The sequence below is a fragment of the Dipodomys ordii genome, unplaced genomic scaffold (assembly GCF_000151885.1).
Source record: "Dipodomys ordii isolate 6190 unplaced genomic scaffold, Dord_2.0 Scaffold16, whole genome shotgun sequence".
NCBI lineage: Eukaryota > Metazoa > Chordata > Mammalia > Rodentia > Heteromyidae > Dipodomys > Dipodomys ordii.
Window position 1 is genome coordinate 2,130,861 of NW_012267232.1, and position 16,839 is coordinate 2,147,699.

Consider the following 16,839-nt stretch of genomic DNA (forward strand, 5'->3'; position numbering starts at 1 on the left):
CCCTGGGTTCTATTCTTCAGTACCACATACACAGAAAAAGCTGGAAAGTGGCTCTGTGGCTCAAGTTGTAGAGCTCTAGCCTTGAGCTGAAGAGCTGAGGGACAGTACCCAGGTCCAGAGTAAGCCCTACGACCGACATAAAAAGAAAAAAAGAAAGTTAGTTTAGCCCATTCACTAAGAAAATCAAACTAATCCCTTTCATTTCCAAATCCTTCCCCACATTTAGGCAAAAGCACTGCCCTGATTAAAAAGTACTGCAGGCACTGGTGGCTCATATGTGTATTCCTAGCTACTTGGGAGTCTGAGATAGGGAAGATAGTGATTTGAGGCTGGCCTGGGAAGAAAAGTTCTTGAGAAAACCTACACCACTCAGCTGGTAGCTGGACATGGCTCTGCTCACCAGTAGCTGGACACAGTGGTGTGCACGTCATTGTAGTTTTGTGGGAAGTGTAAATAGGCAGCTCATGGTACAGATATATGCCCCAAGAAGGAAGCAAGGCTATTAAAAATAAGTAATACCTAAAAAAAAAGGATTAGAAGTATAACTGGTCGAGTGCCTCTGTAGCTAGCACAAGTTAGTCAAACCCTAGCACTGCCAAGAAAAGTATTCCATATTCGCAGTGTTAAAGGAAATCTTGAGTATACCCTAGAAAATATGTAGACCTTCCATACTGACAGGTCAGATGTGGTACATCTAAGTAACAAAATACTTCTCCACTGTATTCTCACACCCTTAGTATCAACATTCCTCTATTTGAACTTGAGTTTCCTGTGTTGAATTGCCAGAATTCAAACCAAAAAGGAAATCAGTATTTTGTAAGACATACTAAAAGGAAATGCCCTTTATTTTATTGAAAAGCATTCTGCAAGAAAACCAAATTGTAATTTGGAAGTTGTATAACTATTTGTGATAGCTTAAGATTATAGATGATAGTATACTTTAAAATGGAAGGAAAAATTTACTTCTCCCACTCAAATTTCTTTAGTAGCATTTGTGTGCCAATTCTGAACAAAGTAATATTTAATTTACTTAATTTATTTACTCAATTTTCTTCCTTTGTGCATTTTTCTTTCCTACTAGTGAATGGCAACTAGAAAGCAAAGAGAATTTTGTTTAAATTTTAAAACTGCTTAGTTTCCTTCATCTTGAAATTGTTTTATTTGATTAAATCTACATTACTGTTAATTGTAAATGCATCATTATTTATTTAAGCGACTGAGACAAAAAGATTGCTTAGCAAACCGACCTACCATGAGTTGTAAGATGCCTTCAAATTTCATAGATACTAAAATGTGTAAAGTGTACATCTTATAATCAGTATAAATGTATAATCAGTATCTAAAACACTGTTCTCCCCATTTTATTAGTAGTGTCAATATTTAAGTTTTTTGCATTTCCATATTCTTTTGTCTTGCAAATGAATCTTTTTTTTTTAAGAAGTTTTTTACTTAGCCAGGTGCTGGTGGCTCATGCCTATAATCCTAGCTACTTCGGCTTAGGTCTGAGGATTGCAGTTCAGAGCCAGCCCAGGCAGGAAAGTCTATGAGACTCTTATCTCCAGTTAACCACCAGAAATCTGGAAGTGACACTGTAGCTCAAAGTGGTAGAGTGCTAGGCTTGAGCAGAAAGCTCAGGGACAGCACCCAGGCAGAGTTCAAGCCCTATAACCAACAACAAAAAAAAAGTTTTAGACCTAATATGGTGTTTTGTTGTTTTTTTTTCTTTTGGGATTAGCTTTCTTGTAAACTGGAGAGAGAATTTCGTTGTGTGGAACTTGCTGAATTAATGACTCAACATGCTGTGAATTTAGCTGTTAAATATGCTTCTCGCTCTCGGAAATTAATATTGGCCCAAAAACTTAGTGAACTAGCTGTAGAAAAGGCATCTGAACTAGCAGCAACCCAAGCAGAGGAGGAGGAAGTGGAGGAAGAGGATTTCAGAAAGAAGCTGAGTGCTGGGTAAAAAATAGAGTTGTTTGAATTTTCTTTTACAATCTAAATACTACATTTGTCTTTGCATAGCTCTTTATTATTGTCTTTTAGTTACAGTAATGCTGCTACAGAGTGGGACCAGCCACGGCTCAGAAACCAAACTGAAGAAGATACTGAGAGCAGAAAAGAGGCTGATGATACACAGAAAACACCAGAACTCCATGAGCATGGTGAGATACATGTGTGAGATACATTTTGTGTGTGTGTGTGTGTGTGTGATACATTGTGTGTGTGTGTGATACATTGTGTGTGTGTGTGTGATACATTGTGTGTGTGTGTGTGATACATTGTGTGTGTGTGTGTGATACATTGTGTGTGTGTGTGTGTGTGTGCGCGCGCGCGCGCTGGTCCTAGGGCTTAAACTCAGTGCATGAGTGCTTTCCTGAGCACTTTTGCTCAAGACTGGCACTCTGCCACTTGAACCACAGCTCAAATTCCAGCTTTTTGGTGGTTAATTGGAGATAAGAGTTTCATGAACTTTCCTGCCCAAGCTCGCTTCTAACCATGATCCTCAGATCTCAGCCCCCTGTGAGATACATTTGAATATTTTTATTATCTGTAAGTAGTTGTACAAAGGAGTTGCCATGCACTAAGCAGTTTATGAATATTGTACATCTTTGTTAATGTCACCCTTTCAACATTTTCTCCCTCCCACCCCTCCCATCCTACCCCTTCCCTTATTTATCTTAATATTAGGTTATGTATTGATTTTTGACCATTTAACAAAGCAATTTATGTGTACAATGCATCTTGATCTACGTGTCACCACTCCTATTTCTTTACCCGCACTTTGACCTACCCCTCCCTTCACTTATATATATTTCTTAATTCTACGATATACAAATGAATTCTTGCCTGCATTCTCGCCCCTTGCATGGTTGCTCTCATTTGAGGTAGCTTGAACCTGCCTATGTATCTACAAAGTAAACACACTGGGTGGTAAGCAAGGGGTTACAGATGAATTAACTGAACTGTCATAGACTCTATAGAGAGCACAAATGGTGTAATTCTTTAAAAAGACTAAGTCAAACAACAAAAGAAGTACTAAGGAATGGGTACTTGCAAGAGAGGAGAGTGGAGCCAAGAAGAAATGGGTAAAAGAATGAGATATGTACATTGTTAAGGCCGTAAAAGATGAGAAATGTCATGAATATGAATTTTCCCATTTTGCTCGGTGAGGGAAACGCCAAGTCCCTTACTTCTCTATGACATCTTTTGCTGTCTGTTGAATATCAAGGATGACTTTATTTTCCTCACGTCATATTGTTTATCTTAATTATAGGACAGAACTCCGGAAGCACAGATACATTTGATGTACCGGCTATTAAGTCAGGTAAGAAATATTTGTAAAATTGTAATGTCAAGAAAATTTAGCAAGTAGTTTTTAATTTCTTTTTATTTTTCTTTTTATTTTTTTGGTCCAGTCATGGGGCTTGAACTCTGGGCCTGGGCGCTGTCCCTCAGCTCTTCAGCTCAAGGCTAGCGTTCTACTACTTGAGCCACAGTGCCACTTCTGGCTTTTTTCTTTTTTTTTGCTTATGTGGTACTAAGGAATCGAACCCAGGGCCTCAGGCATGCAAGGCAAGTGCTCTACCACTGAGCCACCTTCCCAGCCCTAGTTTTTAATTTCTTAACAGTATTTTTTTTTGTCTTTTGTTTTTTGGACATTTCACAGTGCTTTGGTACTGAGCTACATCGAGCCCAGCAATTAGTTTTTAAAGTGATCCTTCTTCTACTCAAATATACCTTCCCTTCAGTGCCTGTTTGTTGTTGTTTTTCATTTTGTTGTTTTTATCAGATTGTTTTGTAAAACTCGATAACACACATTTATTAAATGTGTGTTGTATGTCAGGGACTTCATTAAGCGGGCAATACAGAACTCAGACATGTATGGTTGATTCCTGCCTTGATGTTCTTCCCAGCTGGAAGGATGTATGTTGACAATAGATCTGAGTTTTACTGAGAAAACATTCGGGATGCTGGAGGAGCTGTGGGACTGGGGGTATGATAATAGAAAAAATTGGTAGAGTGGTAGAGGTGTTGCTAATGTAGAGTGTAAGAGTTCAGAGTGTGAAGAATGACTCTGTTTCTTAAATACTTCAGTGAATGGTGGTGCCGTTCACTTGGGAAAAACAAATTTAGATAGATGATGAATTTAGATAATGATGAATTATGAGATATGTAGGGTGTCATGTAGATCTAATGTTTATTTGGGTCAGACACTAAGCAAGTAGGTCTGCCTTAGAAACACAAAGTTGGAATAATTGGCAGAAGTAGAGCAAGCACTACTCTGGCCTGAGTGAATATACACTTGATAGGGCATCCTCAACATTTAAGCATCAGATAGAAGAGAAAGAACCACTGAAAGAGATGGAGGCCACTGGTCTAGAGAGAAAGGGGTTAAGTATGGGAAAAGAAGTCTCAAAAGTCAAGGGAGGAAAAAGTGGAATGGAGTGCCATTGAGAAGCCAAATAAGATGATGATTTGATCACAGAATTGGAGGCCTTAGCAAGATGAGGTTCTGCAAGGTACAGGATGTGAAGTTATATTATTGCATGGAGGGATGTATGAGCAGAGAAGAAATGAGAGAAAGTATTAACAGGTTGTTTTTTGTTTGTTTGTTTTTAATGTGGCTGGATAGAGAATGTGAGAGAAAATGGTTGCTGAAAGGAATATGGACTAGAAGGTTTATTTTTTGTTTGTCTTGGTTTTTTAATTTTTATTTTTGGCAGTATTGAGGTTAGAACTAAGGATAGGTAGGTGCTCAATCACTTGAGCCATGTCGTCAGTCTTTTTTTTTTTTTTGCTGTTACTTCTTAAATAGGGTCTCATATTCCCAGTCTGGCATGGACCACAATCTTCCTAGTTGTAACTCCTTCATAGTTGGGATGGCAGGCATGCACAACCAAATTGAGCTTATTAGCTTAGTCTTGCTTTTTGTCCGATGTCAGTTGGAACTACAATCCTCCTAATTCCTACGTCCTATGTTGCCGGAATTATAGGCATGAACCACTATGCCAGTTTTTTGTTTGTGCTTTAAAGTTGGGAGACTTGAGCTAATATGATGAAAAAGTCAACCATGCAGAAGGAAGCATCAGTAGGTTGAGGTTTTTTTGTTTTTCTTTTTTCTCTTGTACCTCATTTAGTTAATATTCTGGAAGTTACCTAATATTGAATGATGTTTTTCATTTTGTTCATAGTTTTAAACATGGATACAATGTACTTTTAAGTTTACTTAGAATGGTTGAATGGATTTAAAATATAGGGATTATAAACCTTAGCTTAACACCTCACTAGCCAGGTGCTGGTAGCTCGTGACTATGTTTCTACCTACTCAGGAGGCAGGGATCTGAGGATCATTGTTTGAAGCAAGGTGAGGAAGGAAAGGTCAAAAGGTCCTGAGACTCTTATCTCCAATTAACCAACTGCAAACTGAAAAGTGACTCTGTGGCTCAAAACAATGCAAAGTGGTAGAGCACTAACCTTGAGCAAAAAAGCTCAGAAACAGCACTCAGGCCCTGAGTTCAAGCCCCACAACTAACAACAACAAAAATAAGGCCCCACTGTTCATAATAACAGGAGAGAAAGACAGGTTGGTCTATTTTGGGTGTTCTGTTGTAGAGAGTTGGGACAGTTCCACCTAACATCATTTCATCATGGAGGTAGGAAAGAGGTCATCTATAGCTGTTAGTAGTTTTAAAGTTGCAGAATACCTATATTATCATATAATGCAGATTAAAGTATTTCATTTAGCATTGTAGAAGTCAGAATTCATCTATATTTTAATAATATTAAGTGAGGGTTTCTTTCTTGTGAAAGGTGCCGTTACCTCTAGCAACCAAGGACGAATAAACCCATTCAAGGTAAACTTTTTCCAGTGGTATTTTTTTAAATTCCCTCCTTCCCTTCCTTCCTTCCTTCCTTCTCTTCTTCCCTTTTATCTGTTGTTCAAACTAAAATGCATCTAGATTCTCAGAAGGTTCTGGGCTCCATTAAAACTGTATGAGACATTAAAAGGAGCTTCGAAGGCTTGTGCTTGTGGGCATTGGGGTGTTTAGCTGTGTGGGAGCTGTGGAAACTAGCTTCCTGGTTTTGGTGGTGTCTTGTCACAGCTTCAGCAGCAGTAGCTGGGCAAGGTTGCTGTCTTTGCAAGGCAGGAGTGGAGGCTGTTTCCTTTATATTCAATCACTGCCATCTTGGCCCAATTCTGCTCACTCCAATTTGGCATCTGTAGCAGTCTGTGTCGCCCTTGGTACTCAGATACCAACCTCACCAAAGTTGTTAAAAGAGCTTTGAGATCAAGTCCTTCTTGAGTGTGAAGATTTCATGACTTGTTCATTGGTGTTTTCCATAGTCAGTGAGTTTCTTGGTATAGACCTTTATTTCCTTCACTCGCACCCATGGTGACATGATGTGTTCATGTCATGCCAGTCTGGTAAGCAGGTTCTGTAACAGGTGGGTGTGGGACTTGGGACCAAGGTCCAGACAACAGAGTCTGTGAGAGATTATAGCAATAACAGACAGCCACATTTTCCCAGTGTCTCCTAGCCCCTTGGAAGCTAGAAGTGTCAGTGGTATTTCCTATTATTTAAAAACGTGTCCATGCAATGGAACATTTCCAAGTAATCCTTCTTTGTCTCAGAGCCATTAAAGACTGATCATTGTGAAAAGAAAGAAAAAGCATCCTCAGTTCACATTTGGGCCAGGAATTTAAGAAAGGATTCTGAAACTAGGTATGGGGGAGGGGGGCTTACTCCTATAATCCAAGCCAATCAGTAAGAGATCAAGGGGATCTCTTACTTTCTGCATACTGATGGTTTTGAAAAACTCTCTGTTTTTTTGGGATGTGGGATTGGAAAATACCAAATGAATCTTAATTTGGAATATACCTCATGTATTCATTTTGTAAAACAAACATTACAGAAATTAAAAGAAATAAATTTCTTGGAAATTTTGCTTTCTTCTCTAAAAATTAAATGCTAATATTAGTTTCCTATTTAGGTATCAGCCAGTTCCAAAGAACCAGCTATGTCAGTGAATTCAACACGGTCAACTAACATTTTAGATACTATGAACAAATCATCTAAAAAATCCACTGCATTTAATCGAGCAACAAATAACGAAAAGTCTCCAGTTATAAAGCCTCTGATTCCAAAGCCAAAGTCTAAGCAGGTACTGTTCAATTATCTACATCTATAGTAAACAGCATGCATCCTGTTTGTTTTGCTCAGTGTTTCAGGTACAAGGTGGGAAGTGTATCATTGGTTGTTTAGCTGTGGAAGTAGATTTAGTAACCAGTTGGCTCCAGAATCTATCCCTCTCCGTTATTTTGAGCAGTACTGAGGTTTGAACTCAGGACACTGCTTGCTGAGCCAGTGTTCTGCCACTTAAGGCACATACCCAGTCCTTCTCATCTTAAATAATGATACTGGGATTTGAATGTAGGGCCTCCTTGTACTTTTTAGGCTGGTTTATTACTGCTGAGCCTTGCTTCCTACTCAGCCCTATACCTGAGTCATGTTCTGTCTACTTTAGGTTTCCTGTTATTGCTAGGATCATAGGCATGTATCTATGAGTTCAGCTTCCCTCTGTAGATACTTTTTTGCCCAAGCTGGCCTAGACTGAAATTTTCCTGTGTATACTTGCTGCATGCACTTGTGTCCCTGTCCATGAATATCTATGGCTTTTATGTCCAACTCCACATGTGAGCAAATACATAAAATATTCGGCTTTTTCAGCTTGGTTTATCTTTCTTAAATACTTTCCAATTCCATCCATTTTCCTGCTAATGACATGGTTTCATTTTCCTTTATGGCTGTGTAATATTCCATGGTGAAGATAATAACTCACATCTTTATCTGATCATCTTGTTTGGCACCTCAGGTGATTCTACCATTTCTCTGTAATCTTATAAATCTCCCAGATGTATCCTTATTTATTACTATTAAGTATATTCCCCTAATCTTCCCCCATGTATTCTGAATTTGCCTATTCTTAAGTGCATTTCATCCTAGGTTTATATCTATTTTTTTTTTGGATCCGGTCATGGGGGCTGAACTCTGGGCCTGGGTGCTGTCCCTCAGCTCTTCAGCTCAAGGCTAGCGCTTTACCACTTGAGCCACAGTGCCACTTCTGGCTTTTTTCTGCTTATGTGGTGCTGAGGAATCGAACCCAGGGCCTCATGCATGCGAGGCAAGCACTCTACCACTGAGCCAACTTCCCAGCCCCTAGGTTTATATCATTAGTTGAATCAATCTATTATTTATCTTTTCTGTTTTATGTAACTTCATTTCAAATCATGGAATTGGAAATATGGGTGTTATTTTTGGTTTTGTGTATGTACATGTTTATTTTCAGCTGAAAACTCAAAAGACTTTGGTAATTAGTATGAGAATTGTAAATAATTATAAATGCTTCTTTCTATATTTCAGAATTTGCTTGAAGCATATACCAACCTTTCTAGATTACATGCTTATGTTTGTTCTTGTAGGCATCTGCAGCATCTTTTTTCCAGAAAAGACCTTGTCAGGTCGAAAAGACTGAGGAAGTGAAGGAAGAAAACCCTAAAAATGCCTCATCTGAAGCCCCAGTGTTGTGTCCTCAAAATGTTGAAAACCAAAGGTCAGTTCTGAAAGAATTTCAGTTACCTGGTAACCTTTCACCCAGTCTTAGAGACAGTGTGTTTGAGTGGCTCTAAAAGGTTTTAGTGTTACTCTCATACCAAATTACTCATCTAAAGGAAGGCTGTGATGGTTACTTGTACTTTCTAAAAAGGATTAGTTTACCTTTTGCTGCTCTAGAAGAAAGATTATGTGACTGAGCATTTTAGTCATTTTGGTGTGGCTTTCCTGGATTTTAGAATGTCAGGCAAAGAAAGGGAAGCAAAAATTACTTACCTAGAGCAACTTTAAATATAGGAGGGTAGCATTTTATTCATATATAAAACATTTAAATCTTTTAGCGATTTTTTTTTTTTTAGTCTCAGTTCTTGACTGTGGCTTTTTTCAAATTTCCTATCTATCCAGCTTCACAAAAACCTTTAACATTGATTTTAGCATCATTTTTATTTTATTTTCCTGGAGATAGGAGTTATTTGATTATTTGAAATTCATATATTATCAGAAACTGGGCAACTAGTACTAGTCATACTATTAATGTATTGTGTTTGTTTGGGTCTCTTCTTTGAGATGGCTCTCAACTATACAACCTAGGCTTGTCTGAACCCTCAAGCCTCCTGCCTCTGCCTCCTGAGTGTTGGGATTACAGGTGTGCTCACCACCAGGCTTTGCTTACTGGTTTTTTTTAGTAACTTGGTATTGTAAAAATTTTAAAGTTTAGATAAAAATAAGTCAGTTTTACTCATTTTCAGGGATTAATTCTTTCTTTCTTTGTTCCTTCCTTTGTTCCTTCCTTCGTTCCTTCCTTCGTTCATTCCTTCCTTCCTTCCTTTGTGTGTGTGTTTGTGTTTTGTTTTGCTTTGCTTTGCTTTGCTTTGCTTTGATTGTCCTGGGGTTTGAACTCAGAGCCTTAGGTTTGCTAACTAGTCACTCTAGTATTTGAGCCACACTCCTAGCCCAATTTTTTCCTTATACTTCTTTTTAGTGATTTTTTTAATACTTAATGTAGTTTGAATTACAGATACAATTTTGTACCCCATGTTTTTATTTGGATTTAAAACTTTAATTATGAGCATTTTTTTCTGTTATCTTTGTCATGTATTTAAACTCACCACTTAGGATCCTTTTAGCATTAGCATAGTAGGAGATAACCAAGCTGGACAGCTAAATGTCAAATCTCTGGTGTCAAACCACCTGATTGTTGAGTGTAAGGTTTGATTCTGTGTGTCACCTAAATTATCTTATCTCTCTGAGCTTTCTTCTGTCTGTAGATTGAAGGTACAAATTATTACCAAATCATAGGGTTGATTATGATATAAACACAAAGCAGTTATAAAAATTCCTGGCAGAATTCCTGCTCAGAAGCTTAAATATCTGCATTGGACCTTTGCTTAGGACCTAACGTGAATTTGTGTTGAAAGTAGAAACTAGTAAAATTTACAAATTTGCTGTATTACTGCGGTACATAATGATAGCACAGGGAAGAACCCCAGTCGACTGTCAGAGCAAGGGTTTGGGCATAATAAATGACTTGAGAGAAATCAGCAAGATTTTAAATAGCTGATCTGGGAAATGGAGGAATTTTACCATTCCTGAAGGGATAAGTGAAGTTGGAGGCCTTGAGCCTTATTCACAAGAGCTGAAAGGGAAAGTTCAAGGTTGCTGCACTTACAGAATAAAATATCAAATGATCCTTTTGAATTGATTTTGTAAAGCATTCTTTACTTCTCTCATCCTGTTGTCTGTCTTCAAGCAGCTTAAAATAATATGAATAGTAACAAATATAAGTGTGTCTCCCTTATTTTATATTGGTATACAAAGACTAATGTTAATTACTAATTTAAAAAGTCATATAATGCTTTAAACTCGTAGTAAATATGAAATTTTTTCATATGCTATTTTAGGCCAAAGACTGGGTTTCAGATGTGGTTGGAAGAAAACAGAAGCAATATTTTGTCTGACAATCCTGACTTTTCAGAGGAAGCAGACATAATAAAAGAAGGAATGATTCGATTTAGAGCATTGTCAACTGAAGAAAGGAAGGTAAAGATATAATTACGTTGAGATTGAGATCTTTGTGAATTTCTCAGGCTTAAAACATTCTTAGAAATGCTTTTTTTCTATTTTTGGAAAATCGAATACATTGTAAAACTCTTGGTGGAGAGGAAATGAAATGTGAAATGTCAGATTTGAGCTTGTGGATTTGTAGAAATTATATTGAGCACTGATGATTAACTTTTTTTGGCAGCTAACTTCACACACACACACACACACACACACTTGTAGTTAGGAAAATACTTTCAGGAAAAGATGCTTTATTTACAAATGGTTGCCAAGTAAAAATGTTTTAAAATGCTATCTACATGCACATTGAATATTCCTTACACATGAAAATATTCTTTTTTGGGGGAAACCCTTGTACTCTGGTCCATCCTTTCATATGGAAATTGGGACAGGACTTTTGCTTTTCTATGAATTTCCTTGAGATCCACATGTGAAAAACATTTTGAGGTGTCTCACAGAAAGGAGATTCTTACAAAGTAGAAATTTTAGCAAGGATTTACTTTAGTGTATAACAGGATAAAGTAAGATGTAAATGGAAGGGAGAGAGGGAGGGATGGAAAAGAGGAAGGAAGGGAAGGAAGAAAGGGAGAGAGGGAAGGAGGAAAGAAGGGGGAAGGGGGGAGGGAGAGAGAGAGAGAGAGGTGAGGGTAGAAAGAAAAAAGGGGAAGCGTTTCTTGCTTCCCAGGAAGGAAGAATAAGGAGTCAAAACGGTGGTTCTGTCTGAAGGAATACATGTGGTCATGTCCTCCAGCAATTCCTAATGGCTTTGGTGAGCTGTTTATTATTCTGAAACATGGAGATGTAATCTAGGCCTAGCCAAAACATAAGTACAACTAGTGTCTCTTAGAACTTTTCTTTCTTGGACATGTGGGGTTTTTTGTTTGTTTGTTTTTGTCAGTCATGGGGTTTGAACTCTGGGCCTGGGCACTGTCCCTCAGGTCTTTAGCTAAGAGCAAGCGCTCTACCACTTGAGCCACAGCTCTACTTCTGGTTTTCTAGTGGTTTATTGGAGATAAGAGTCTCATGGACTTTTCTGCCCAGGCTGGCTTTGAACCATAATCCTCTGATCTCAGCCTTCTGAGTAGCTAGGATTATAGGCGTGAGCTACCAACTCCTGGCAACATGTGGGTTTTTAATCACAGATAACCCTTTTATGTCTCCTTATTCTTGTGTATTAGCATCTAAAAATTGATGAACAGGGAGCTGCCTATTTAAATTACCCTGTCTTCTTGTATGTCTATCCTGCCTCAAAAAGAACAGTGGTGGGCTGGTACTGAGTTAGAGGTTTGGCCGGTTGGCCACATTAGGGATCTTTGTGGTAATCGAACTGTCTCTGTCTTGACTGTGGTGTTATAGACACAAATATATAATAAAATTATATATACAAGTGAGTAGAAGTAAACCTGAGGCTTATATCAGTATCGGTACTTTGGTATAATTGTATTAAACATCAAGAAGATGTTGGAAAAACATTTGGAAAAACTGGGTAAAGGCTGCTTAAGATTTTTTTTTTTTTTTTTTGCCAGTTGTGGGGCCTGAACTCTGGGCCTGGGTGCTGTCCCTCAGCTCTTCAGCTAAAGGTGAGCGCTCTACCACTTGAGCTAAGCGACACTTCCGGTTTTCTGGTGGTTTATTGGAGATAGGAGTCTCATAGTCTTTCCTGCCCGGGCTGGCTTTGAACCGCGATCCTCAGATCTCAGCCTCCTGAGTAGCTAGGATTACAGGCGTGAGCCACCAGCGCCCGGCTATCTTGTCTATTTTAAATGGACATTAATATAAAAGGAACAGTCTAAGGGTAGCACATGGTACTGGGGTAGTAAAATAAAACCAGATGACTCAAAATCAAGGACAGCAAATATATTGAAAGAAACAAAATAGGTTGAAAATTTAGACCTATAGGAACCAAAGAATATTCCTTATCTTTGGTAATTAAGCAAGAATTCGTTTCTGGGACTGGGAATGTGGCTTAGTGGCAGAGTGCTTGCCTAGTACGCATGAAGCTCTAGGTTCGATTCCTCAGTACCACATAAACAGGAGAAAAAAACAAAACAAAACCAGAAGTGGCGCTGTAGCTCTTGTGTTAAAGTGGCTCAAGAGTGCTATCCTTGAGCAAAAGAAGCATAGGGACAGTGCCCAGGCCCTGAGGTCAAGCTCCAAGACTGGCAAAAAAAATACATTTCTGATTTTTTTTAATTTTCAAATATATTTTTTATTGTGAAAATACCATACAGAGGGGTTACAATTACATGAGCAAGGTAATGAGTACATTTCTTATCAAGTATTCTTGCCTCCTCCTTTGTTTCCCCTTCCCATCTCCCACCCACCCCCTCCAACACCCCCCACACACACATTTCTGATTTTTTTTAAGTTAGTATCCAGTACTGGGAAATATTATAGCACAGTGATTGGCTGCACAGATTCTGAAGCCAGCATGTACCAGCTTGAAGATCGACTCACTTCCTTGCAGCTGGATAACCAAAGGCACATTCTGACTTCTGTCCACTCATCTGTAAAATAAGTAAGATCATAGAATTCCTGACAGTAATGTTTTGTAAATGATAGCTCTTATGCTATTGCCTGTTTTATCATTCTTGTTTATACTATTTTGAAAAGCATGTTTGTAAGCATGTGTTTTATTTCCTCAAATCATTTTGTGTGTGTCTATGCTGGGATCTGAACTCAAGGACTTGTGCTTAGGTTTAGCTTTTCTACTCAAGGCTGGCTCTCTACCACTTCTTGTACTCTTTGGTTAATTGTCAGTAAGACTCTCAGATTTGTCTGCCTTGACCAGCCTTGAACTGAGATCTTCAGGTCTCTGCCTCTGGAGTAGCTAGAACTACGGATTTGAGCTACCAGTGTCTCACTCAATATGCTTTTTACACCAAGTATATAATTCTAAGGATATAATCCTTTAAGGTTGTATTCCAGATAGTTAGAAACCTGACAATAGTAACTTTCAGTTTTCTTTTTAAAAGTCTTTAACTTTCTTTGAGGTAAGGTTTTTTTTGTTTTGTTTTTGTCAGTCGCGGGGCTTGAACTCTGGGTTTGGGCGCTGTCCCTGCGCTCTTCAGCTCAAGGCGAGCACTCTACCTCTTGAGCCACAGTGCCACTTCCAGTTTTCTAGTGTTTTATTGGAGATATGAGTCTCATGGACTTTCCTGCCTGGGCTGGCTTTTAACCGCGATCCTCAGATCTCAGCCTCCTGAGTAGCTAAGCTAGGATTATAATGTGAGCCACCGGCGCCCGGCTTGAAGTAAGGTTTTTATATAGATTTGGTTTAAATTATCAACCAGAAATTTGAAACCAAGGAATATCTTTCTTTGCTGTACAGGATAATATACCCCCCCAGGGTTTTTTGGGGTTTTTTTGTTTTTGTTTTTTGTTGTTTTTCAGAAAAGTAGAACTTACTAGGAAAGTGTATGTGGGAATAAATTAATATACTAACTATTACCATGATACCAGTAATACAGTCTGCTCTGGGCTTATTGCATACCATAGAAAGTTGATATGTACTTAATTTCATTCTCCAAAAGCAAAAGAAACTTCTCATTGGAGCTTATTTCATAGCTTTATACAGTAATACAGTAAGATGACCTTATTTGGAGGTTTATCACATATGGTTTTGACCAAGTACAGTAAAAAAAATTTTAGTTAATACCCTGACATGGTTCTACCCTGTGTCTGTTCTCAGCAGCAGTAGCTGAATTTCTCCATCAGCTTTCTCTCATACCTGAGTATATGCCACCACCCCCTAGAAGATGTATGAGCCTCCTGAGGTGCTGACAAAGGTAGATAATGATGAAAATGAGTAACAGTTATCATTGAGAATAGTCAGTTACCAGACTGGTACAAAGCATGATCTTCATATTGTCCAGGCAAAGGCAATGAATTATGAGGGCAGTCCAATTAAAGTTGAAAACTAAACAGCAGACAAAGCTCAGGGCCCACATAGTGAGAAGTACAATAGAAAATTCTCCACTTTATAAAGTTAGGAGCTTAAAAGACAGCTGCTTGCTGAGGTTTGCTTTTTGTTTTTTATTTCTGTTTGCAGTGCTGTGGATTGAACCCAAGACATTGCACATGGTAGGTATGCTTTGTCATTGAGCTATACTCAGCCCTTCTTTTGAGTTCAAGGTACGCTAAAAGTTAATTCAGTGAGGTGCTGGTTGTTCACACCTGTAATCATAGCTACTTAGGAGGTCAAGATATGGGGAGTGTGGTTCAAAGCCAGCCCAGGTAGGAAAGTTCATCAGACCCTTAGTTCCAGTCAACCACCAAAAAGCCAGAAGTGGAGCTGTAGTTCAAGTGGTACAGCACTTTTTTTTTTTTTGCCAGTCCTGGAGCTTGACCTCAAGGCATGGACACTGTTCCAGAGTTTCTTTTGCTCAAGGCTAGCACTCTACCACTTGAGCCACAGCACCACTTCTGACTTTTTCTGCTTACGTGGTACTGAGGAATTGAGCCCAGGTCTTCATGTATGCTAGCTAGGTAAATGCTCTACCATTAAGGCATACTCTCAGCCCCAACAATAGCTTTAAGCACAAAAATTTCTAGCACAAACATTGGCAATTGGGAAGGTTTCTATATGATTAGATATATTTCTATTAATAACTATAATTAGTCTTACACCAAAGTGTAATATAAATTTATGCTCCATGGTGATAAAGGACAAAAATAACCTAGAATGTGAAGTGTGGCTTTGGGCTAGAGTAGTAGAAGGTGGTCCTTAGTGATTGATTCAACTTCTGCCTAATCTGTGACATCATAAGGGGCAAAAGCTGGTAGACTAGAAAGTAAACAAAAAATGCTGGTAGTTGGTTCTTTGAAAGTCTACTAAACTAGAAAAATCTTGGTCAAGAGTGGTCAAAACTTAAAAAACACAAATAATCTTACAAATAAAAATTATACTTAATGTAGATATGAAAAAGGCTGGTGAAAGTTTGTTTTGTGTGTCAGCTTGATTTGGCTTTAGTTACTAGGATTCACACTAGAGGGCTGGTTAAAATAGTTGAAAAAAAGAAATGAGTCCCCACTGAGGAAGAAGGAGTTTTACCAGTGCATAACACCATCAGTTCATGCCCACTATTGCTGAAGGTCTGAAGTTTCCAGACATGCCTTGTCAGTTTAATATGTCAGTGCTTTCTTACCAATAAGCCCAATCTCCTGCTGTAATTGAAACATTTCCAAGAGTCCTTCAATGAAATTTTGTGATTAGCCCTATGTGGCTTTTAAAGTTTCTTACAGTAATGTATTTGAGTCTATTGTAAGTCATATTGAAAAGGCTGAAAGAACAATCCATTCAGAATAGTTGAAAGATAAGTCATTACTAATATATATATATATATATATATTCAGTGTGGGTACACACACACACACACACTTGAATAGTGTGAAACAGATTAATGGCAAATAGACGTTTTTGCCCTGGGTTAGATCTGGTCCCCTACAAAGTGTTTTTCTGCAGGCAGCTGGCTTGAAATTGATTTAGACAGTTTTTCTAAATAGGGAGGGGTATTAATGTGGTTCACTGAGATAGAGTCTCTTCATTACATCATTTCCCCTCAAATGACATGTTACAGCCACTGATTAAAAATAATAGCCATGTTATCTAGAATATGTAAGAAACTCTTAAACTAACATTGAAAAACACCAATTATTAGTGAGGATGCCGAGAAGCTGGATTACATGAACATTGCTGGTAGGAATTTAACCTAGCAATTACTCTCTTAGCCATTTATCTCAGGGAAATGAATTTTAGTCACACACAGGAACTTGCTTGTAACTGTTTGCAGCAAGTTTGTAATACTCCCAAACTGGAAACTGAGTGTGCCTCAACAGGTGAAAGATTACATAATGATATGTGCATGCCATAGTGTGTTACTCAGTAGTAAAGACAACTGACAGGCTGGGAAGGTGGCTCAGTGGTAGAGCGCTTGCCTTGCATGCATGAGGCCCTGGGTTCGATTCCTCAGCACCACATAAGCAAAGAGAAAAAAGCCGGAAGTGGCGCTGTGGTTCAAGTGGTAGAGCGCTAGTCTTGAGCTGAAGAACTGAGGGACAGTGCTCAGGCTCAGAGTTCAGGCCACACGACCAGCACCCCCCCCCAAAAAAAAAAGGGAAAGAAAAAAAAAACAATTGACATTCTCAACAACTTGGATTAAGCCCA

At 38.5% G+C, this 16,839-nt stretch overlaps 1 protein-coding gene across 1 annotated transcript in view; it reads left to right on the top strand.

The window, feature by feature from the left end:
- Positions 1-16,839, top strand: part of Wdhd1 (WD repeat and HMG-box DNA binding protein 1) — an 83,500-nt gene that overhangs the window by 49,642 nt on the left and 17,019 nt on the right. The window contains exons 16-23 of the mRNA XM_013012216.1: positions 1,736-1,959; positions 2,044-2,162; positions 3,275-3,325; positions 5,812-5,855; positions 6,994-7,164; positions 8,483-8,613; positions 10,514-10,652; positions 15,029-15,036. Of these exons, the coding sequence (XP_012867670.1) occupies positions 1,736-1,959; positions 2,044-2,162; positions 3,275-3,325; positions 5,812-5,855; positions 6,994-7,164; positions 8,483-8,613; positions 10,514-10,652; positions 15,029-15,036 (887 nt within the window). The remainder of the gene's footprint in view (positions 1-1,735; positions 1,960-2,043; positions 2,163-3,274; positions 3,326-5,811; positions 5,856-6,993; positions 7,165-8,482; positions 8,614-10,513; positions 10,653-15,028; positions 15,037-16,839) is intronic.